Source organism: Cyclopterus lumpus, chromosome 4 (genome assembly GCF_009769545.1).
Source record: "Cyclopterus lumpus isolate fCycLum1 chromosome 4, fCycLum1.pri, whole genome shotgun sequence".
NCBI lineage: Eukaryota > Metazoa > Chordata > Actinopteri > Perciformes > Cyclopteridae > Cyclopterus > Cyclopterus lumpus.
This window is the reverse complement of record NC_046969.1, coordinates 21,605,968-21,628,558: the sequence shown is the minus strand read 5'-3', so window position 1 is coordinate 21,628,558 and position 22,591 is coordinate 21,605,968. Positions and strand designations below refer to the sequence as shown.

At 47.8% G+C, this 22,591-nt stretch overlaps 1 protein-coding gene across 3 annotated transcripts; it reads left to right on the top strand.

The window, feature by feature from the left end:
* The first annotated feature begins 257 nt into the window (after positions 1 to 257).
* On the top strand, positions 258 to 22,569 carry rgl1 (ral guanine nucleotide dissociation stimulator-like 1). 3 transcript variants are annotated; one of them, XM_034530202.1, is made up of 19 exons: positions 10,410 to 10,679; positions 12,937 to 12,953; positions 13,078 to 13,188; positions 14,930 to 15,138; positions 15,231 to 15,299; positions 15,433 to 15,623; positions 15,710 to 15,834; positions 15,947 to 16,162; positions 16,265 to 16,368; positions 16,477 to 16,561; positions 17,124 to 17,213; positions 17,620 to 17,706; positions 18,192 to 18,224; positions 18,310 to 18,431; positions 18,761 to 18,850; positions 18,969 to 19,152; positions 19,934 to 20,185; positions 20,284 to 20,398; positions 20,761 to 22,569. In XM_034530202.1, exons 2-19 carry the CDS (start codon positions 12,939 to 12,941, stop codon positions 20,946 to 20,948), a joined length of 2,286 nt encoding a protein of 761 aa, XP_034386093.1. In that variant the 5' UTR covers positions 10,410 to 10,679; positions 12,937 to 12,938; the 3' UTR covers positions 20,949 to 22,569. The 3 variants fall into 3 exon arrangements, with proteins under 3 accessions (XP_034386091.1, XP_034386093.1, XP_034386092.1); XM_034530200.1 differs by lacking the exons at positions 10,410 to 10,679; positions 12,937 to 12,953 and adding an exon at positions 258 to 795; XM_034530201.1 differs by lacking the exon at positions 12,937 to 12,953.
* Positions 22,570 to 22,591: the final 22 nt, after the last annotated feature.

The window sequence follows — 22,591 nt, the reverse complement described above, 5'->3', positions numbered from 1 at the left end:
TTCATTGAAGGCAGTTTGAGACATAAATGAGGCTCAAAGTTCATCCATCATGGAATATTTCTGCTATTGTTAGTCGTTCTTAGAACCTCTTCCATAACATCCTCCTTTCTCTCGCAGCTTTCCGGTCTTTCTTTCCTTTTCTTCACATTCTTCCACTAAACTCTCTTTAGTCAGTGGGTAGTTTTTTTTTTAAGGGTGGGGTGTTGGGTGGGTGGGGCTGGGCCACGGAGTTATAACTCCTCCCCTCCTGGCAGGGATGAATGTAGGGGGTGAAGGAGAAGGAGGGAGAAGGCGAAAAAGAGAGAGAGAGAGAGAGACAATAGACCTTAATCACTCATGTGGTTGAAAGCTGCTGGCCGGCCGAGTTCCATGTGGTGGGGGAGAAACAGGAAAGGAGCAGACTGAGGTGAAGGACTTGAGAGGAGAGTTATCATTGGTGACATCTCTGAGCTGAAGACAAGTCCAGTCTACAAACCAGACCAAGAGGAGAGGAGGTAACAACCTGAAGGAGCCCAGGTTATCCTAAATCCAGCAACCAGATTGCTCCTGATTCCACTGAAGAAGTCTCCGTCCACGCTGCCGTCCAGACTGGAGTATGTCCTGCCGTCCCTGTCCCCCCCGATCCATGCGGTCAGCATGATCTCCCACTGCCCTCTGAGCACCCTGCTGCCCTGGCCCGCGGGTCCCAACCACCAGTACGCAGGCCTGGACTGCAGCTTACTGCCGGAGGGGGAGGGAGGTGTCGCCCTGCAGAGGTACCAGCCTCGCTCCCCGGAGAGCAGCCCCCGCCACTGGGTGAGTGATTGTGTCTGTCTTGTTTGAAATCTGCTTGTTTTATTTTGTTATATATATATATATATATATATATATATATATATATATATATATATATATATATATATATATATATATATATATCTGGGAAGCACAGGTACTTCCAGTCTTGTCTGAAACAGTCTGGCAGATGGTGGCCTCCGCTTGCGTGACCTTCCTGCGCCTTCTGTTGTTTGGGGTCAGTTTCAAGGATGGGAAGAAGCGTGGAATTAATAACAGATAAAGATGTGCAGCGGGGAGCAGAGACATCGGCAGTGTTACCGGCTCCTCCAAGGTCTGTTTGTTGGCCGTCTGTGGCGATTGTGAGAAACAAGGCAGAGCGATCTAAGGAATAGTCCTCAGAGTGTTTGTGCACGTTCTCATGTGTGCATGAAGAGACACGATCCCATCCAATCTGGTAGTGACCCACCCTGCAACCAGTAGTCTACACTTCATTAAAACACCCGTACAGTAAGTGAGGGTCATATGGAAACCGAATCAAAAACATGCACGACTTATTGCTCAAAATAAATGTCTTATTTATTTTCAGTTCCTCTGTGCGACCTTGACTCACTGAAAATTTATGCAATAAGTGTAAAATCTAGACGGTAACCTTTGGCGGCGCAGACAGGAGGACAGCTGACCTCTTGTGCAAAGCAGTAATTCACTGCATAACTACCGCTTTACAGGACGCACACTTGTGCTGACTGGACACAGAGTTCACAGGAGAAGCATTACTTACTCACTTTACTGCAGAACCCAATTCCCTTAATGACTTTAATATGCGTCGGGCCCACCGCCGAGAAAAGACCAGAACCGTGGCTCGCATTACGCTTCATGTTTATTTACCTCTTTTAAGTTGGTCCGCGAGGCCGCGGATCCCTCACAACGGCGTGATTACCAGAACATGACCCGCAGCGACAGCTTATTCCGGCTTAGTTGCTGGCTAATTGTTTGCACGTGCGCAAGGATAAAGTGAAAATAGGTTTCGGTGTTTACATCTGGGATGTTGAGATTCAGTGAGTCGGGAGGATGAGGTCTGAAAACCAGGCGTCCTTGAGCAAGACACTGAACCCCACCTCCTCACTGGGTGGGGTAATCAACGGGGCCCCTGGATACAGACCACCTCCCCCAAATAGGAGCAAGGCATAGTTGTTTGGCACACTTTTTTTCTTCTTTTCTTACTGTGGTAAATTGTGTGGTAATGGTGGTCTCCTTTTGTGTCTCTCTGTAGTTGTTTTGTGTAACTTTGTAATTATTTTTCGGTTGTTTTGTTTGCTTTTTTTATTGTCTGTGACAGTTTTGCCCTTTTTTTAATTTAGTAGTCGTGTTGGCCCTTTTTTTTGTAGTTATTCTGTGTCTCTTTGTAGTTTGTTGTGTCTCTCTCCGTGGTAGATTTGCCCCTTCTCATGGTTGCTCCATCCACCCTGCTGTGGTCCTTTTGAGTCCTGCTCTGTGTTTGTCTCTTTGAGTGACACTTTGTAGGTGACGGACACTTTGGGCCCCTGGGCCTGTGCCCTGTAACCCATCCGTGCACCTGCTGCAGCACTGATATTCTTTGACAGCAAAAATAAAAACCTTGTAGGGCCTACCCCCAAAACCCCATTACCATTACTATAAAAATAACCAAAAGTCTATCCCACTGCATGCATGTTTTTGAGACTAAGCGCTGGGAGATCCTTCTCCTCGCTGCCTATCTGACATCCTGGTTGACGTGTCCTCCCGCCTCACAGCCCTGTTTCCTCCAATTGTTTTTTTTTCGAGGGGTAAGCAGACTGGAGGTTACCTTGCATAAGCCGGCACTCTCTTCACTTGTGTTTGCCCTCGGATCTTTGGCAAGAAGGCAGGAAGGCAATAGGTGGCAATATGAGAGGGGTAAATACCTCCAATAAAGTTAGAATAAACAAAAACAACATCGGTGGGTAATCATAGAACGTCCAGCGTAACAAGTAGATCGCTTCTTGTGATAAAAAGTCATAATTGCCCGACCTCGCCTCGTGTCATTATGTCATACCAACAGCTGGCTCCCGCTTGGCTTGGAGGAGACTTTGCCTTTGCTGCTGTCAGGTGTCGCTTTCTTTCCTGTCAGTGAACATGTTATGAAACCATGCCAGTCATAAAGGGAGCAATCGGACTGATTACCGCCCTGTAATCACCCCGCGGTGCGTTTAAAGGCCGTCGGGTCCACAGTTCAGGTCAGGGACCAGGGAGGAGTGCTGAGGTGTCGGTCCACTGAGGACGAGGAGACTCCCACAGGAACGCACGCCATTGTTCACACGAGCACGGGGAATTTTCAGGAAGATGGAGCCACTGAAATTATTGATCATAAATCACAAAGAGTAAACAAGTGGGAATAACGGGTTTGACCCCGGGTTGCACAGAAGTGAGAGTGTTGACGAGTGGGTTATCGCAGTACATTTTGACTGCTTGAAACCGCCCTTCAGAAGTCTGCTTGTGTTCTTTTACCATCTTCTCTCTCTGTCCGTGGTAATGCAACGCGGTTTAAGCCTGCAGGCGGATCAATCAAAAACTCCACCCGTTTGGCTTATAATAACCACCAGGGTATAGTTCAATAACCTCAGACGGTAATTTGCTGGAAAAGCAGAAGTGATTTTAGAAAAGGAAAACAGGGACAAAGGAAGGGGGGGGGATACAGAGAATTTCGATGAGAGCGTGTTTTCCATTGAAAAAAAGTACGAAAGCTGAGTTAACACTCCTCCTTCCTCTTTCTTGTCTTTTTGAACAGAGAAGTGCACGTTTCGTGCTCGGTGACGTCTCATTGTTTCCTCAAGTTGTGATCCTCGCCTGTCATGTGTTTTGAGGGTTTGCTGCGGGATTCACTCGTCCGGCTGAGACTAGTTCTGCTCCGTCGGCCTTGTAAATCAATACAAATCTGTGCGGGTTGAAGTTATTAAGTATGTATGAAATATCTGTATTTTACAAGTGTGTATGGGGCACACGTCTGGAAGCATTCAGGGGATGTGGAGAACACTGGGTTTATTGATTAACCCAGTAAACAATACAAGGCACAAGTGGAGTGACCATAATGCACCTCAGTCCTTTTCTTTTTGTCTAAGTTTTTTAAAGTTTTTTTATCCAAAAACCAAGATTATTCAGTCCACCACTTAAAGATGGCGTTTACGCACTCGGGTGACCCCTCAGTGTGTCAAGTGGTCTCGTTGCCCGCAGCTCTCGAGAGGGTCATAATGTGATCTTGGGCCTAATTAGGTCACATAATAGAAGTGGTGTGAAAAGTCAATACTGCGGGCATTGTCCCGGTCACCCGAGAGTCCATCTCAGCACGACAACACCACAGGAGCAGCTCGCTCAACTGGGGCAGAAACTCATCGCGCCATATGGAGATGGGAGGGTGACGATGTGTGTGTGTGTGTGTGTGTGTGCGTGCGCGTGTGTGTGTGTGTGTTTAGGGGTGGGTTGGTAGGAGGCAGAGGGCAACGTGTGCACCGGCACCCTCTTTGCTTGGGTTTGTTTTCATGGTTTGCAGCTCTGTGACACAATTCTCCTTTTCCCGCTCAGGCAGGGCTTTCAGTATTAGCCAGGACGCATGACTGGGATCAAGCTGGCATTGTGATGTGTCCATTAGCGAGTGTGTGTGTGTGTGTGTGTGTGTGTGTGTGTGTGTGTGTGTGTGTGCCCCGCACGACAGTTAACGATAAGAGCGCTCACACATTCTGTGTCAGCAGTTTGCTGACTGTAACAACGGCTGAGGTCGAACATTAAGACAAACAAAGCAATGGCCGCCTCTAACTTTAGAACAGGAAGCACATCCTGTATTTGTTTAAGTGAAACAGACGGGTAGACCAAAAACTTCACGCACATTTGATGCGTTTTGCACAAACGTGTCAACGTTTTACATTTTTTTCGATCGGTGTCACGGCAACGGTCGTGCTCGTCTATGCTTGTTATTGCGCTACTGCCTCTTTTTGTGAGCATCACTTACGCACTTTCATTTCCTCTTAGGCACATGCTCCATACTTTGATTCTACACGAACAGTACTGCTTGTAATCAACAAAAAAAGTTATTTATTTTTTCATAGTACAGTCAGAACCAAGTCGTCTGCGTATAGTTTCTCTGCTTCTGGGGGTTTTGGCGAGGCGGCGGTTGTCACCATGTGCGCGACTGGCTTCATTGGTGCTGTGTGCTGTTTTTGTTGACAACTGTGTGACAACTTTAATGTATCTGCTGGGCAACAGATGGTCCATCTCTCATTAGGAGGGAGGGGTCAGACAGACAACCGAGCCAGTCCAGACCGATTCATTCGAGGCTTAGCAGGGCTTAGATCTAGGGGGGTTGGCCAGGGTTGGGGCCCCATGAAAGGGGGGTTGTGTGTGTGTGTGTGTGTGTGTGTGTGTGTGTGTGTGTGTGTGTGTGTGTGTGTGTGTGCGCGCGCTGGGAATTTATCGTAACTCTTCTAAATGCAGAGACACCTGAAAGTACCTTAACTCCCAGCATACCATCTGAGTCATCATAGAGGATTATCCTCGCTTTAGTTGCAACGGTCCAACTGACCCCAAATGGAGGCTGCAGTAAAAACTAAAAAATCTTTTAAAAGTCTGTTTCACCATTTCTAATTGCCTAAGCATCTCTGTGCATGAATAGGATTCAGCACAGAAACTCAGTGAAACTCTGAGCGACCTTTCCTTTCGTTTTGTCTTAGCTTGCAGGGTCAGCTGTGTTTAATGCAGAGTGCGGAGGAGGAGGAGGGGGAGAAGGAGGAGGAGGATGAGGAGGAGGAGGAGGAGGAGGAGGGGGAGAAGGAGGAGGAGGATGAGGATGAGGAGGAGGGTTCTCGCTCTGAAGCTCTGGACATTACTGGAAACGAATGATGTCACCCATCCAGAAGGGGGGAGTGAGAGAGAGAGAGAGAGGGAGAGAGAGCGCTCAACAACAGCCAGGACAATAGATCTGAGGGGAGTAAAAGAGGCATGACATAAGAGAAAAGAGAGAGAAAAGCAGCGCGGCAGACAGAGCTTTAATGTGGCGGTTTGAACAAAGGGTTCGGTTGACCGAGGACGAGTCAGAGAGAAAGAGAAATGCAGCTGTGTGGTGTGAGAGATGACCTGGCATGTCCTTATCCAACTGTGTCTTCACGGTTGCTCTTATGGATCCACAGACACTCATCGGCTCATCCCTTGACTCATTAAATACCTATCAAATAACCCGGTGCACTTACTGAGCACCCCCCCCCCCTGTCTTCACTGCTCTCGAATGACCAATTCAAGCTCTTCTGATTGTCTCATTCTAAAGTTTTATTGAGTTATAGCAGATCTCCCGTGCCATAAATCCAACCTCTTGGGTTTTGTTGCTCTGGCCTGGCTCGGGCTCAAAACCTCTGCTGACTCTGGATAAACACAGTGGTTTTATGAACTCTGCCCTCTACTGGGCAGTATGCTTTAGAAACACAAACCCACCAACCGCACACCAGCACACAGTCAAACGCACCGTTTGTGTGCACACACACACACACAGTGCAATACGAGAAGAATGTGAAAAATACAACGGAGCAAAAAAATGTACTGACACATTTGGGTTTCAGATATGGTGGCCCGGAAAGATTCTTTCCCTTTTTTTTCTTCTTTTTTTTACGCAATGACTTTCCACAGGAGAGTTTGTCTGACACTCATCTCACTGGATGAAACGATGAGCCTCCTGTTTACTTAGAAAAGAAAGCAGGGCGTCTCTTTCCGGTCTGCAATGTGAAATCACTCCTTCTCTGGAAGCCAGTGCTCCATGGTCCTGTTACCTCACGCTTGTCTCTCAGCCAGTATGGATCTTCTCAGTGTCTGGCTGTACTGTGAACCCCCCCCCCCCATCTGTCTCTGTCTCCTTCTCACGCTCACAGTAGAGATAATGTCCTTTCAAGTTAATCTCAGTGTCCTACATTTTCTTCGATTCATGGCCTTCTTATCTTGGGTGTAAACACACATGCTGCCCAAGATCACCCCCCCCTCCCCTCCTCAAACCCCCATTTATTGTCCCCTTGTGTGTTTGTTTCTTTTTTTCTCTCCCAGCATTGTGATTCCTCATCTGTTCCTCCTGCTCTATCAACTTGCTTCAGGAATCCCCTTTTTCCACCTCTGGTCTCCAGGCCCGAGAAGCCCCCCCTGAGCACCCCTCAGCCAGTCAGGTATGAGGACAGCAGGCCCGCTGGAGTGAGGAGGCAGGAAGTGGGAGATTTCCTGGAATGTGCGTTCTTTCCCCACAGTGGTGCAATAACAGCGCGAACGGCGCTCCTCCTCCTGTTTTTGTCCCCTTTCTGTCTGCAGTGAAGCTCCCTTTGTGGAACAGGAGAGGAAGAGCTAAATAAAAGCATAACCCATTAGGAAAAACTGCTCTGCCCTCGTCAAAGGGCTTTCCTAAGTGTAATTACGTCATTAGTCTTCCTCGAGAAAGGAAAAATTATGAGGCCGGTGTTACGGTCCACGTAGACCTTCGGCAATATTTGATAGCCTTGCAAATATTGCAACATGAAGATGCCATTCACATTATCTGGAAACAGCAAATCTGAGAGATGTAGGAACTTGAGGATTTCCATTTAATATGACTTTATACTTCTACTCCATTATTTCAGAGGGACGTTTTTATACATTTACTTTCTGACAGTTGCTCTATTATAGTTGGAAGTTCCTTCAGAGAGAGTAAACTACTAAAGAATGAAATCATTCACATTTGAGGGACCCTTCGTCTGCACGTCATTTCCGGTGATGTTCAGCATTCGTAGACTTGATGAAGCCAGCAGCTTGAATTTAACAGTTATGATTAGAAGTCACTGCCTCCGGTCAAGAAATAGTCCTCACATTAGCTGTACAACACACCACTTGTCATCTTTACACTTTGGTTTTCATACTGAATATGCAAATTAGACATGATGTATAAATTAGTGCGCTTAAAGAAGGATTTTGTCACATTTGGACAGAGGCAGGCGAGCTGCTTCAGTCCACATGGTAAGCGGAGCTAAGCGCCCACTAGCTCTAGCTTCATGTTCAGTGGACAAGATGAGAGCAGAAAGCATCTCATGATGGGCACAATAAGCAAATCAGTGTTGGTCCCAACTTGTCAAACTCTTTCTTTAACTTAAAGGACCAAAATACCTAAAAACGGTTCTGACATTTAGAGAATGCCTCCTAGGCCTAAGAGTCTCCTCTGATGCATCATAGCAGCATACTTATACTACAGTAGGATACATTCATGGATCTGGACTCCAGAGAAGAGAAGACATCTTTAACATTTTGTTAAAAACTTACACGCACCGATCTGCTTCATCCATCAGACGTAGGAGCAGCTGTCAAGTTTTGTCAAACGTGTTGTTTGCGTTCAGATGCGACATCTTTCCCACTGTGAGACCGACTGTGAGCAATCCCCCCGGGGGCCGAGCCGGGGGTCACGTGGGGGCATAACCTTCCCACTGCCCCTCTGGGCTTCCCAGAGCCCCAGAGACCCGAGTGGATACTGGGGCAGCTCGGCCTGGGAACTGGAGCCCGGCCAGATATGCAGTCTGATGAACAGTCAGCGCGGAGGAAACCTGATAAAAGCATATGATTAACACACACGGAGGAACACTGACGGACTGTAGTGCCCTCCCAGCGATGATGCCAAAAGTGGGGACCTTGTCTGTGTGTGAGAGGGGGGGGGAGACACTCAGCGTCACTGCTCGACAACCAGTGATGCTGAGTGTGACGTTGGGGTTACGTGTCAGTGTTATGGGAGCCAGAGGAGTGGGCATATCTCACTCTCACTTTCACACACACACACACACACACACACGATACTAAAGTTTGGGGGGGGGGCACGGCACGGCACGTCTTGCCGTTTCACCCACGGACCCAGATGACAATAAGCCTCATGACCTTCCCACTGTCTCCTGACTCTGGATCAGGAGTTCCGTCGTGTCATCGGCCGACCCCGCCGCTTGCTCACGTGCGAGAGATATGTTTACGCTACAACTTTGTACAAAAAGACCCCTCACAAAAGTCGCCGCTCGATTCATATCTTCCCGTTTATTCACACGAGTGGGCTGTTTGAGTTACGTGTGCGGGGCCCATTCACAGTGGAACAGCGCGGCCATTCTCACACTCGGCCTATTCTCCTCTCCCGTCGCTGACAATGCACAGTACCACTGACGGCATCCGCGGCCTTCCTTCCTTGTATTGTCCCACCGCGAGGAGCCCGTGAGGCGACAGCTGCTTCTCGCCCACGACGGCGACGCACTTCATCCACTCAGGCGAGAGGTCTGGATGTGAACTTTGCAGCGATCTACATGTTAAACACAAATGACGTTTACAGGTAAATGAACAGCTCGGTAAACTATAGACAGAAAGAGTTCTGTCGTGATCTAAAGGAGCCTCTCGTTTGTTAAGAGCGAGTCCAAAAGTGTTACACGTCAAAGTCAGTTTACAGGATTTGGGGAGTATGAAGCCTACAGATGGTTATGACAGAACTATGTTGACAATATTGCTGGAAAGAACAGAAACCAATAAAAAATGCAAAACAATATATAGCCTGGGGAAATGAGCCACATTGATGGACAACAAATGACACCCAACTCTCCCACAGGGGAATTGTACAAAGTGTAGAGGTGAAGGGGGAAACATATATTTATTGTGAGGACCAGAGAAGAAGAAATGAAGGAGGAAGGACTTTGATCTTGAACCGCACAGATACACAATTTACATTTGGCGTTCCGGAGGCCTTCCTAGTCAGATATTACACAGCCTATAACTTAAGTTGTGTAGTTACATAGAAAAGACTTTACATTATCAGAGCGCTCCGCATCTCGGCTTGGGCCCACGATAGCTGCTCCCAGCATCAGACACCGGAATCTTTGATCAATTGCTGCGGGTTGAATTGCATTGTGGGTAATGTACTTGCAGGACTTTGACGCGGAAACAATGTGTGGAATAAAAAATTCTAGCTCTGGTTCCACATTACATTTTTTTCATCGGTACACTGGGTTCACTGGTCATGCACAGATCCCTTCTTATGTAACGTGACTCCAGGTGATGATGGACACACAGTCATATAAAGTAGGTGTCTCCCAGAGTTATGGTCTTTTTATACTGGTATTCTCTGTGTTAATGGCTACCATACCTCCACTCAAGAAAACACTGTCTGAAAAAGGGAATATTGCACTAATATTGCACTAAAAACACAGTGACACAGGCCAACCGACTTGACTGCTGAAGCCAAATAGTTGCCTCAGTAACATTTTTCCACAGTGCAATTAGTAGTGAAAAAAACCAATATTGACATCTATTTCTTAAATCGTGTTTTTTTATTCATAACAAGCTAAACCAATACACAACAAAAAGTATCAAAAAGAAGAATACCAAATAAAACTCTGTACTGCATAGCCACCTGCACATATACCATAACGATTTAGAGTATATAAATGAGGAAAAAAACACATTATAAACACATTTTACGAGTATTGTGAATTTCTCTGGAAAGAGATTTATTGCGCAAACTGAAATCACAACCCTGCGTCAGAATGATGGAGGTCAGGACAAAAAGGAAGGAGGAGGAGTTTCAGTGGGACTGTTGTGAGTGCGGAGAGGCGGAGCTCCGTCATTCAGTAGAAGAGGAGCGCGAGCACGAGCGCTGACAGACAGGAGAGAGTCTGGAGTTGAGAGGAAGAAAGTGTGCGCGCGTCGTCGGAGAAGATCTTTGTTTCGGCGTGGATCTGGGATTGGATTTAAGAAGACAGGAACGCCTCTTCTTCTTCTTCTTCTTCTTCTGCTTCTGCTTCTGCTTCTTCTTTCCTTGGCGGATTATACCCGAGCTCTGATGCTGTCCCCGGATCATGAAAGAAACGCTCACCATGAAATTCGCCTGGAAAAGTAAAATGGTAACAACAACCAAAACAACAACAAGAAAAGAGGAGGAAAAAAAAGACCCTCTCGCGCTTTCCCACCCTGTGTGCTCTGTTTGTCTGTGGCTTTTAAATGGGGGGGGGGGGGGGGGGGGGGGGGGAGGCTTGGGAAAGTAGTGGATAAAGGGGAGAGGAGGAGGGGGAACAGTTGGACATTGCGTTGTAATTGTGTCGGCCAGACTTTAAGTCCAGTTTAACCTACATCGTTGGTGCGTAAAGATGTCGCGCAAAAGTTTGGAAGAGGCTGGGATCATGTTAAAACAACAACAACAACAACAACAACAACAATCCCATGCCGACTGCGCCAGAAAATGAACTCGATCCGTTAGCTCTCCGCCTCCCTCCCTGATGGTGGATATGAAAACTTTTGTCTGGGGGCCCTGCAGCGAAACCGAAAGGGAACAATTGGGGTGCCCCCCCCCCCCCCCCCCCCCCCCCCCCCTCGCCCCCCTCCACGGGTCCCAGCTGCGTCCAGGCGAGGGCAACACAAAAGCCACCAGATCCATCCCCAAACATTGAGCTGTTGTTGTTGTTTTTGTTGTTATCTTGGGAGTATTGTTTCACACACAGCTGATAGGCAGATTAGCACCATTCAAGTAGAGATAGGGTGCTATTTGCTCTTCTTGGTAACCTCACTGTGCACTTTGTGTGCATCTTCTTGGTGAAGGACCCAACTTAGTGCAGAGAGTAAACAACCCTGTTTACACCTTACCCGGGGGGCCCTTTTGAGATACTGTGTTCTCTGTAAACGCATCTGTATCTGCTGTGTAATGTTGCTGGCCTGTATTCTCCGGTGAATAGAAATATCACAGTGACGGGCTGTTCCCATGCAAGCTGGTGGAACTTTGTCTCTCAATAAGCCCCCGAACCTGGTGCACAAAGCGAGCAGAGCCGTTCTTTTTGTTTTTTCCTTTTTTGTTTTTTAAAAGCCCTCCTCTCAAAAACATCTCCAGCTCTGTGGCTGACAAAAAGCAGGCTGTGTGTGTGCAGACTGTGAACTCAGCATCCCGGGCCGGGCCAGCGGCACAGAGCTCTCGCTATTGTTTTGGGAGTTGTGTGGACTGCATGACTCATGCGCTGATGTATTTATCTGTCTCTGCGCCAGCAGCAGCGAAACCGAGAGGGAGAGAAGAGACGTGCACGTACTGGGCTGCTGACCTCAAGACGAGATGCTGAACCCGGTGTGGGGACGGGCATGTCGACATGTGTCAGACCAGTGCAACAACACATATATGCTTACTGGTTTCATCTGCCAGAGCCAGTTAAGATCCCTTTTTTTGGGGGGGGGGGGGGGGGGGGGGGGGGGGGTTTGGGCTTTCTTTTCATTTCAGCATCACATGTTTCTGTTCAAACCCAAAACAAGACCCAGTCATGGCTGAGTGCCACCGGCCTCCAGGACCGTCCATTGAGCCTGCTAACGGCAACTTTGACCTCTGTGACCTCCTTTCTGGCAGCCTCTCTGTTTCGGGGGCCATAGTGTGGACTCTGCCATTGAGCTGTGTGAATGAAAAGTGGGGACAAGTTAAAGTGATCTTGGCGGCCGCGGCCTCTGTCTGTGTGTGTGTGTGTGTGTGTGTGTGTGTGTGTGTGTGTGTGTGAGATGAGGACATAATACTGCGTGGTGTTTATATTTGGCCCGTCCCCTCTCTGTTTTCGCCTCTGTCTCCTTCGTGTGTTGACGTCTCAGCGTATTTATCTTGAGTTCTCTCCGAGCAGGAGTTTTGTATCTTGAGTCCACTCTGCTTCCTCTGTTTGTTCGTGCCGTCTGCAGTGTGTCCGTAATTTACAACCAGAGGCAGACAAAGTGCATTTGGAGCGATCTATTTGCTGATTTAAGTGTTGTTGTGCTCTCTTGGCTTGTATAATTACTCAGACAAACAGACCGAGACATACCGGCGTGTGTTCTTTTATCACGCAGGGGTTTAATTTTTATTTGCGAGACTTGGTCCCTTCTGGCTCTTATCTCTCCAGCTTTCCGAGCCCCAGTAAAGCAGTCCAGCTCTGACTTCACCTCGGAGAGAAGGGGACACGGTGAAAGAGATGGATGGGGAATAAAAGAGGGAGTAAAAGAGGAGGAGGGAGGCCTGGCAGGCTGCAGCGGTGGGGGTTGGGGAGTTGGTCATTCTCAATGTTTTCCTGCACGTTAGTCCTTCTTTTCCTAAATTATTAGAGGATTTTACTTGTGTTTTTTTTAATTTTTTTTCCTCCCGATGCGTCCTTCTGCTTTTCTCAGAGATGTTTCCAAAAAACGTCAGTTTCCATTTTCTTGAACTATTGCAATGCCACTCCAGTTAGTTAGTATCCTTTTATCTTTCTCCTGGAAGGCTTCTAACATTCCCCCCCCCCGACACACCCTCTTTCTCTTTCCTTGCAGAGCTCAGTGCAGGACTGGGGGGAGGAAGTCGAGGAAGGAGCCATCTACAACGTGACACTGAAGAGGGTGCAGATTCAGCAGGCGGCCAACAAGGGGGCGAGATGGCTCGGGGTGAGTCGGCCCGTCTGATTTCTCGCACGGTGACAGAATCACAGCTGACGAAGCTTTTTCAAGACCTCTCCGCCAAACCGATTCCACAAATGAAAACCCGATGCTGCCTTTTTTTTCTTTCTCCTTTCCTTTTTCTTTTTCCACTCTCTTAACCTGTCGCTCTGCAAAAATGTGAACTGCTGATTTACACCCAAAGTGGAATGGTCTCTGCCTTTTTAGGGATTTATCATAAGATTGTGATTGTAAACTCAATCTTGTGTGCAGGCCGCTCCATCATAAAAAACAGAACCTACTCTCTATTGTTGCCGTGTCCCTCAATAGTGGGGCGTCTCTCGGCTTCGCGCTCTGTTGCTTTAACATTCGAGCTATAAATCTCCCAGTTTAGACGACACCTTTTTAGCCGCCTGCTGGAAATCAACAGCTTCACCAGACCTGGACTGTTTAGCCAAAGCATGTGATTTCCTGACTTTACCGACTGCCAACGGAACGTCTCGCTCCCCATGTGCAACAATGCTTTTATAAACGCTGGTATGACCCCCCCCCCCCCCCAAAAAAAAAGAAAAGGTGGGGTTATTAAAGGCTTTCCCTTGAGTTGTGCATTTTTCCAGTACATATGAAGCATTGGTGTTTCCTCCACTGTGCTGTTTATATCCGCATAATGAGATGTTGTACAGTGTGTCATTATGCTGCACAGAAGGGCCAATTAGGTCTTTAGTTCTTAGTGTGCTTCCTATTCAAGGAATGCACGAGTCCAGCGCAACAGAAATTACAGATGCCTTTTTGTTTGCAAGAAGAAAGAAAATCAAGATATTGTGTTAGTTAGTTAGTTTGCACCACTGGTGTCTCTTTGTGCTGACATGGTGAAATGGGGGGTTCGGGCACATAATAGAATAAATGGATAACAGCTCTGAGGCTTTAAGACCGTATTGATGTATCGACGGCATGAGCTGCCAACTGTATTCCTTCAGCTAATTAAAACAACATGGGTGCTTTTACACAGTGCCGTCTATTGAGTGGAGTAGAATGGAGAGCGGTCTCCATCGAGGCATTATTATTTACTATAAACAGCCAATTGTCAGCAAATAACAGCAATTACTGTTCATCGGTGGGATTGCACGCGCGGGGGGGGGGGGGGGGGGGGGTGTTTACAGCCTGTGAGGCCAAATTCGGTTGCAGTGTGTGTGCGTGTGTGTGTGTCTGCACAGTGGGTCACCTCACAGAGATGCGTAATGGCGCTTTTGTCATTAAATGGAAGTGGTGGGAGAACTTTGCTGCTCTGGGTCTGGAGGGGCCGTGGAGGGAGGGGCCTGTTGTGATTAAAAGCAGATTGGAGCGTTTCCTGTTGTGGCGCGCTGACTTCACCAAGGTCTCTTTCACTCTCTCCTCCTCTACTCTCTCCCTGCCGGGTTTGTAACCCCCATCAGTCTGTTTCCCCGCAGACACAATAGTCGGACACATCTGGAGATATCAGAATTAAATATAGGGTTATGATTGCCCACACACCCGTTTCCTGCCTCCAGCTTTTTGTCTTCTGGTGAATTGTTCCACTCCTGTAATTTCACATCTCAACGGACAACTTGTGTTATGACGACGAGCTGACTCGAGTATTTAATCTGCAATCATAGCCAGACAAAGCGAAGAAAAGCTTCGGGAGCGCCAGCCGAGTCCCCACAGAGCCTAACGCCGCTCCTCCGTTCAGCTCACACGGGGTTTAACAGTGTGAAAAAAAATCTGTGTTCAGGCGGAGGGGGATCGCCTGCCTCCCGGCCACACGGTGAGCCAGCTGGAGACCTGCAAGATCCGAAGCATCCGCGCTGGAACGCTGGAGCGTCTGGTGGAGACGTTGCTGACGGCGTTCGGAGACAACGACCTCACCTACACCTCCATCTTCCTGTCCACCTACAGAGCCTTCGCCAGCACCAAGACTGTTCTGCAGCTGCTGCTAGACAGGTGGGGCTGGAGGGAAGTGTTGCATAGGGCAACGCATGCATCCTATTAATGACTATACGTTTTAGTGGTTTTAAAATGGTTTTCTGCTGCAGGTATGGAAGCGGGGAAGAAATTGAGCAAGACGCAGGCAAAGGCTCTGAAACCAGCGGGGCCATCAGAAGGTACGCTCGTCATCCATATGGACAGCTTTCAATAGATAACATTATTGATCACAGCGTTGCTGATTTATCACACCTGTCCTTCTGTCCTTGCCCACTCTCCTAACGCTCAAATCTTTCCCTGCGGTCTCCACAGGGCCTTGGCCTCCATCCTGCGCGCCTGGTTGGACCAGTGTCCCGAAGACTTCCAGGAGCCCCCCGACTACCCGTGTCTCCACAAGCTGATGGACTACCTGAGCAGGACCCTGCCAGGCTCCGAGGCTCTCCGACGGGCTCAGGGTCTGCTGGAGCAGCTGCGGAGTCAGGCCAGCGTGGACGAGTCTGATGGTAACTAACTAAAGTGTCCGTTTCTAACTCGCTGTATCACATATATTTCCATAGTCAATTCACCTGGATTTTTGGCCGCTTTTCAGTTGGCTTCCACGGAAACAGTTCTTTCTGCCTGGGGGAAGAGGAGGAAGTGGAGATCGAGGTCCAGGAGGACTTCATGTCGTTCGAGGCCGACCTGTTGGCCGAGCAGCTGACCTACATGGATGCGGTAAGTGGGAGGGGGAGTGTGTGTGTGGGGGAGGGGGGGAGATGGAAACGGTCACAGCGGGGGCCGCGCGGTCGTTTCGTCGTACTGACGTCATCCCGTCTTTCCGCTCTAGCTGCTGTTTAAAAAGGTCGTGCCCCACCACTGCCTGGGCTCCGTCTGGTCTCAGAGGGACAAGAAGCACAACAAGCACAGCGCCCCCACCGTCCGCGCCACCATCACGCAGTTCAATGCCGTGGCGGCCTGCGTGGTCAGCACGGTGCTGAAACACAGGCAGCTCAGACCGCATGTCAGAGCGCGGGTCATCCAGCGCTGGATAGACATCGCTCAGGTTGGCAGAAACACACACACACACACACACACACACACACATTCATCTATAAACTCAGCATTCAAGCGGGCCCCCGTTGTGACTCTCATTGTCTTCTATCAGGAGTGTCGAATACGCAAAAACTTCTCGTCCCTGCGAGCCATTGTATCTGCACTGCAGTCCAACCCGCTGTACAGGCTGAAAAGGGCGTGGGCCTGTGTGCACAAGTAAGTCTTGAGAATCAGCATCTTGGCAGAATTCAGCAGCATTTCTGAGATGTATTTCATCTGGTGCGTCCGTTACCCTGAGCTAACGTGAACCTGTGCTTCACACAGAGACAGCATGCAGACGTTTGAGGAACTGTCGGACATTTTCTCCGACCACAACAATTACCTGACCAGCAGAGAGCTCCTGATGAGGGTGAGCGCTCACTTCAACATTTATTTAAAGCTCCCGTATTGTACAATGTACGATTTTCATGTTTTTTTTAAAAATAATAAAGCAGCTGGGGACTATATAAACAATGTGAAAGTGCCAAAGCACCCAATCCATGGAGAAATGCACGCAGCCCATATTCAGAAACTGTGCCTTTTCATAACAAGCTTAAACAGGCTCATTTGGAAGTGCTAACACTGAGCTTTTCAGAGAGAGGATGAATACAAGTATATTCCGGTAGACAATCTGTGAAAGATATGTTTTTTTGTGTGTGGTTTTTTTACATTAAAGAAACCCAAAATAGTAGTAGGAACCTGAACATTAGCAGAATATGTCCCCGTTAATATCTGAGGGAACAGTGGAATTAAGAAGTAGTACATTTAGTACCCTTTGTGGAATAAACTTCTAGTTTTAAAGTGGGTAGATGTAGGTAGACATAAGACTTCTTCTTCTTCTTCTTCTTCTATAAACATCTTCTCTAAACATCTTAAAAACCTTCATTCACTGGAGAGAATCTGGAGGACTACAGCTGCATTTCTGTTTACAGGAAGGCACTTCAAAGTTTGCCAGTCTGGAGAGTTGTGCCAAGGAGCACCAGAAACGCACCCACAAGAGACTCCAGTTGCAGAAGGAAATGGTGAGAGAGAGAGAAACCGCCTGACCACGAGCTTCTGTGACCACTGCCGGACGAATGGAGAGCTAAAAACCCAGCTTCATAATTTAAAGCAACACATTCCTCTCAAACAATGTGCCGTAAAGTGAGTTCTAGCCTCTCCAGTTGGATGAAGCCACATGCTTAGCTTAGTTTAGATTAGAAAACTTTATTAATCCCCAGTGGGGAAACTCGTTTGCCACCAAACATTTGTACAGACAACAAGACACATGCTTAGCTTTTTGTACTCGGTGCACTATGCGCTGCATTTAAGCCTGTGTTGTATTTTATAAAAACCCACCTGCGGAATCTGTAAATCACAAGTGTAAATTAGCTTTATTGTGGCGTCCTTTGAAAGTATTTATTTAAACACGTGTGTCTTTCTCCACAGGGAGCCATGCAAGGAACGATACCATACTTAGGGACCTTTCTCACTGACCTGACCATGCTGGATACAGCCCTGCCCGACCTCGTAGAGGTAAGAAGAAGAAAGCCATAACCACCGTGTGTGTGTGTGTGTGTGTGTGTGTGTGTGTGTGTGTGTGTGTGTGTGTGTGTGTGTGTGTGTGTGTGTGTGTGTGTGTGTGTGTGTGTGTGTGTGTGTGTGTGTGTGTGTGTGTGTGTGTGTGTGTGTGTGTGTGTGTGTGTGTGTGTGTGTGTGTGTGTGTGTGTGTGTGTGTGTGTGTGTGTGTGTGTGTGTGTGTGTGTGTGTGTGTGTGTGTGTGTGTGTGTGTGTGTGTGATGATATTTGAGAGCACGTGTCTGGGAGTGTACACAGCTCCGCCGCCGATCTGAGTGTCTATCGGTGTAACCGCTGTCAGAAACCGGATCCGTAAATTTCCATGAGTGCGTGAGGAATTTTCCGTCGCCATCGCTGTCGGAGTGGTCCACCTAATGCTGTTTGCCTAAGCAGCCATTTTGGTATGTGATGGTCTGACCGCGTGCCCTTTGTGTCCTCCGCAGGGCGGTCTGAACAACTTCGAGAAGAGACGCAGGGTGAGTGCAGCCTGCGAGCGTCCCAACCTGACGCCGTGACGATAGCGCGCCACGTGTCCGTCTGACTGTCTCTCTGTCTCTGCAGGAGTTTGAGGTGATCGCTCAGATCAAGCTGCTCCAGTCGGCCTGCAACAGCTACTGTCTGACCCCGGAGCCGGCCTTCCTCCGCTGGTTTAAGAGCCAGGTCCAGCTCAGTGAGGAGGAGAGGTACTGCTGCGCCACGATCATCCATTCCATAACGAGCACATTAATGCTTGAGTTCATGGTCTGCTGGACCTATTGTTCACAAAACAATAGAAGCGTCTTTGTGTCCTTTCTCCTCGCCTCGTCTTCCCTCCCTTACTGATCAATTGCACTTATTGCTTTTGTTCTGTGAACTCTCTTCTCTCCCTCCGTCTCTTGTCCTCTCTTTCTCTTTCCCTCTCTTACTCAGGAATGCATTGGTTCTAAAAAAAAAAAAAAAAAAAAAAACGCAAAAAAAAACACCAGGCACATGATTTTGTTTTACGGTTCATTATCGATGTTCTCTCATGCAGCTACGGCTTGTCCTGCGAGATCGAAGGCCTCGGAGACAGCAGTCCAACCTTACCCAAACCTCGAAAGAGCATGGTGAAGAGACTCAGCCTGTGAGTGCATCCACGAAAAAAAGATGGAAATGAAGTATTGTCACATTTTTTTTAAGCACCGTGTTGCGGTGACCCATTTTGTTTCATAACCCAATAACTAACTTCCGCTGCTCTGCAGGCTGTTTCTCGGTCCAGACAGCAGCGCAGCCAGTTCTCCAGTCAGAGAGACGCCGCGCTCGCCCCCTACTGGCAGCTCAGGGGAGAGCTTGGACTCCGTCAGCGTGTCCTCCAGTGACTCCAGCAGCCCGTCGGACGGCGAGGGCCTCACCCCCACTCACACCGCCGACTCCCAGCAAAACAAGGTGGGCTGCAGCGCCACGGAGAATGTGCTCGTTGTGGTCGTACTTGGGGACCGTGTGAAAATCAGTGGTTTGGGGAATTAGTGTTACTAATCTCTCCTTTTGGACCCTCCCCTTGACACCTTTCCCCAAATATAAAAAAAAAGCAAAAAATGTCACACTTTTGCTGTGAATGACTAAAATTGCAGTTGTTGATTCAAACCTCATATGTTAATGGCTATTTATTACAGCCACAAAACACAAAGGGGAAATTGTAACTGACAAAATTATGGAAAACAAAAGAAAATGATTGGTCCTGTTGATTGAACCATTTTCATATCTATGTCCATCCTGTCTGATCCTACAAGCAAATCGTTGATGTTGGAGAAAGAGCCCCAGTGCGTCCCAAAACGCACATTCGTTACCCAAGTTGCACACAAAAACCATAATTCTGATGTAAATATTTTCTCCTTTTACAAAGGTTAATTTTTATTAGGGATAAATAAAACAAGATAAAATATAACTCGGGATATGTCTAGGGATGAGACAGAAGGCTCTCCATTATTCTCCTTACAACCTTCTACACTCCCCTCTATTCATTTTCATACAGTCTCTTAGGCAAAATGTTGTTTATCATAAAAACAATCTTTGCATGTTCCCCTTTTGTTCCAGTCCTGTTTCCCCTGACCTCAAATAGCTGCAAATGAATGATCTCAGTTAAGGGTTCAGTGCATTTGTGGAGGAAAAACTTCCCCGTCATGGTTTCGCGTATCTGCATGTAACTTCTGCTTCGATGTTTCCTCAGCTATCGGAATCCTCCTCTTGTAATTCACTCCACTCCATGGACACCAGCTCGTCGACAGCCAGCGTCTCCACGACTCCCGCGTCTCCCCCGCTCCCCGGGCCCCGCTGTGCCCACAGGCGCTCCCGCTCTCTCACACCCATGCCCCCCAGCACCCCGAGTCAAACCCCGACCTATAACACGCAGGCCCAAGACGCGTGCATCATACGAGTGAGTCTGGAGCAGGGCAACGGCAATCTCTACAAGAGCATCCTGGTAAATAAATATGTCCGCGTTCCCGTTGGCGTGAGATGCTCTCGGCTTACATTTTGACATTGTTGCGTGAGCAATTTATTGTCTATTCCCTGAAACAGTTGACCAATCAAGACAAGACTCCGGCTGTAATATCTAGAGCCATGGCGAAGCACAACCTGGAGGTGGAGCCGGAGGAGGGATACGAGCTGGTACAAGTCATCTCTGAGGAGAGAGGTAAAAAAATAGTTTTCCATGTATGTATGTATGTATGTATGTATGCCTTTGTTATTATTCAGAGCTAGTTAGCTGCATGCTGGGCTTTCCAAAAATGGTACCACTGTTATTAATTACAAGGCACACAGTCAGATATTTACAATGAACACAGGAAGCAGAAGCTGTTGCGGTTGAAAAACTACCCTCAGTATTTTCAGTAAATTCAGCATTTCAATTACTGTAATCTTTTCCACTGATCAGCTGCTTTTCAAACCACAAGAAACCACAATGACCCATGTCTAAAAGTATCATAGCAGCACCACCAGTAAGAGCTAAAACCATACTCATAATGTCTGCTTTCCTTTTTTATTTTCCTTTTTTAGAACTGGTGATCCCGGACAACGCCAACGTCTTTTACGCCATGAACACCACCGCCAACTACGACTTCCTGCTGCGGGTGCGAGGCTCGGCGAGCCGGCCGGTCCAGCTGCGGAGCCGCTGTAGCTCCACGCTCCCCCGCGCCCAGCACCGCTCCAGCCTGTCGCTGAGACTCAGCAAGGTCACGCTGTGACCCCCTCCTCCCCCAGCGGTTTGCCCTGACACCACTAATCCAGGGTCACACAGGGCACGGACTTGATGGGACCAGTTGGAATTTAGACAAAGACTCTGGGGGGCGGGGGGGACGAATGGACGAGGAGCTCTGGAGGATCCGAGAGTCTTCAGACTCTTTTTTTTTTTTTCTTTGACTCTTATCTTGCCGATTGAGTCTCACCCTGAACTGTGCCATCCCTCCTTCCCATAATTAATATGGAGCGTGGATGTGCAGCGTGACCGACTGACTTTTGACGAGTGATGCCTGTGACAGAGTGAAACAGCGACCCCTGGTGGCCGCCGCTCTTTACAACAGCAGGTTTTTGCACATGTTAGGGGGTTCTCCAACAGTATTCTGATAGTGGATGAACTTCTGTGTAGCGGAATATTCACTTTACTGGTAATAGAAGTGTGATGAATGCAGAACGAGGAGAGAAGTGGACCGAGTGTCCGGTCCTGTTGCCTTTTTACCCATGAATGAATGAATGGACCTCTGATTAGCATTTCTGAATGATATTAATTGATTGATTGATTGACAGGAGCTTGCGATGTCATTATTTTTCGCTAGTCGGGCATGTTTACCTGCCATGTCCCGGCAGGTGTGCGCACTGTGTTTGTGTGTATTCAGCCCCTCTCATATCGTGAGCTGTGTGACGAATGTTCGCTGCATTCTGATTGGTTCCCTTTCACTTGGTTTTAACAAGTCCACGGCAACTCTTGTAACGGCCTTACCTGCCCTATCGTCGGGGGTCAGAGATGACGTGTGTGTGCTTCTTTCAAATCCAGAAAGATGCTTCCTCACATTTTCAGACTTGTTTTTTTAAATAAATAAAATACTAATTAATAAATAAGAAATAAATTGATGAGCAAGAACAGGGAGGAGGAGGAAAGTGACTTCCTGGACTGGAAAATGCCACAGAAAATGTCTCAAACTGATCTATACTTGTACCTCTTTATATGAACTATAGAGCTGCACTTGTCAGTTGGTAGGAGATGTGATGTGAATATAGAAGAGCGAACAAGCCGCTCTCTTAAGTGGTTTTCTCCCCTCTTCACTAAATGAGTTCCTATTTCTGTTTGTAATTGTTGCCTTTTTTTAAATATGTTTTCGTAACTCCAATTCAAACCGGACACGTGTGCCAGATTGGAGAACGATGAAGTAAATGTTAACGAATTCAGAGGGTCATTTAAAAAAATAAATAAAATAAGTGCCAGATTTGACTGATCGAAGAGGAAACCTTTACTGAGGGGACACGTCACTTCACTGCACCAAAAGCCAAACACCTCCTCGCACAGTGAACACCCATCTCACCCCGTCACATCACAGCGGCCAATTTACACAGATAAACACTCCCTTTTGAGCCTCTTCTTTTTCTTTTTTTGGTGTCTATTACACGCCGTCATGCCAATTTGTCCAACTGGTTAATGTTCCTCGGTGGAATGTTACGTTCCCACTGGGAGAACTGGTTCTCGGGCAAGATCATTTGTCTCCATGCAGCACTTCACCCTAAAATGTTGTCAATAAATCACCCTCAGTCCCTGTGTTCTTCACTGCCAAAGACTTTTACTCTACCTGAATAAATAAATTATTATCATTGTTATGGCGGTTGTCTTGTGTGTTTC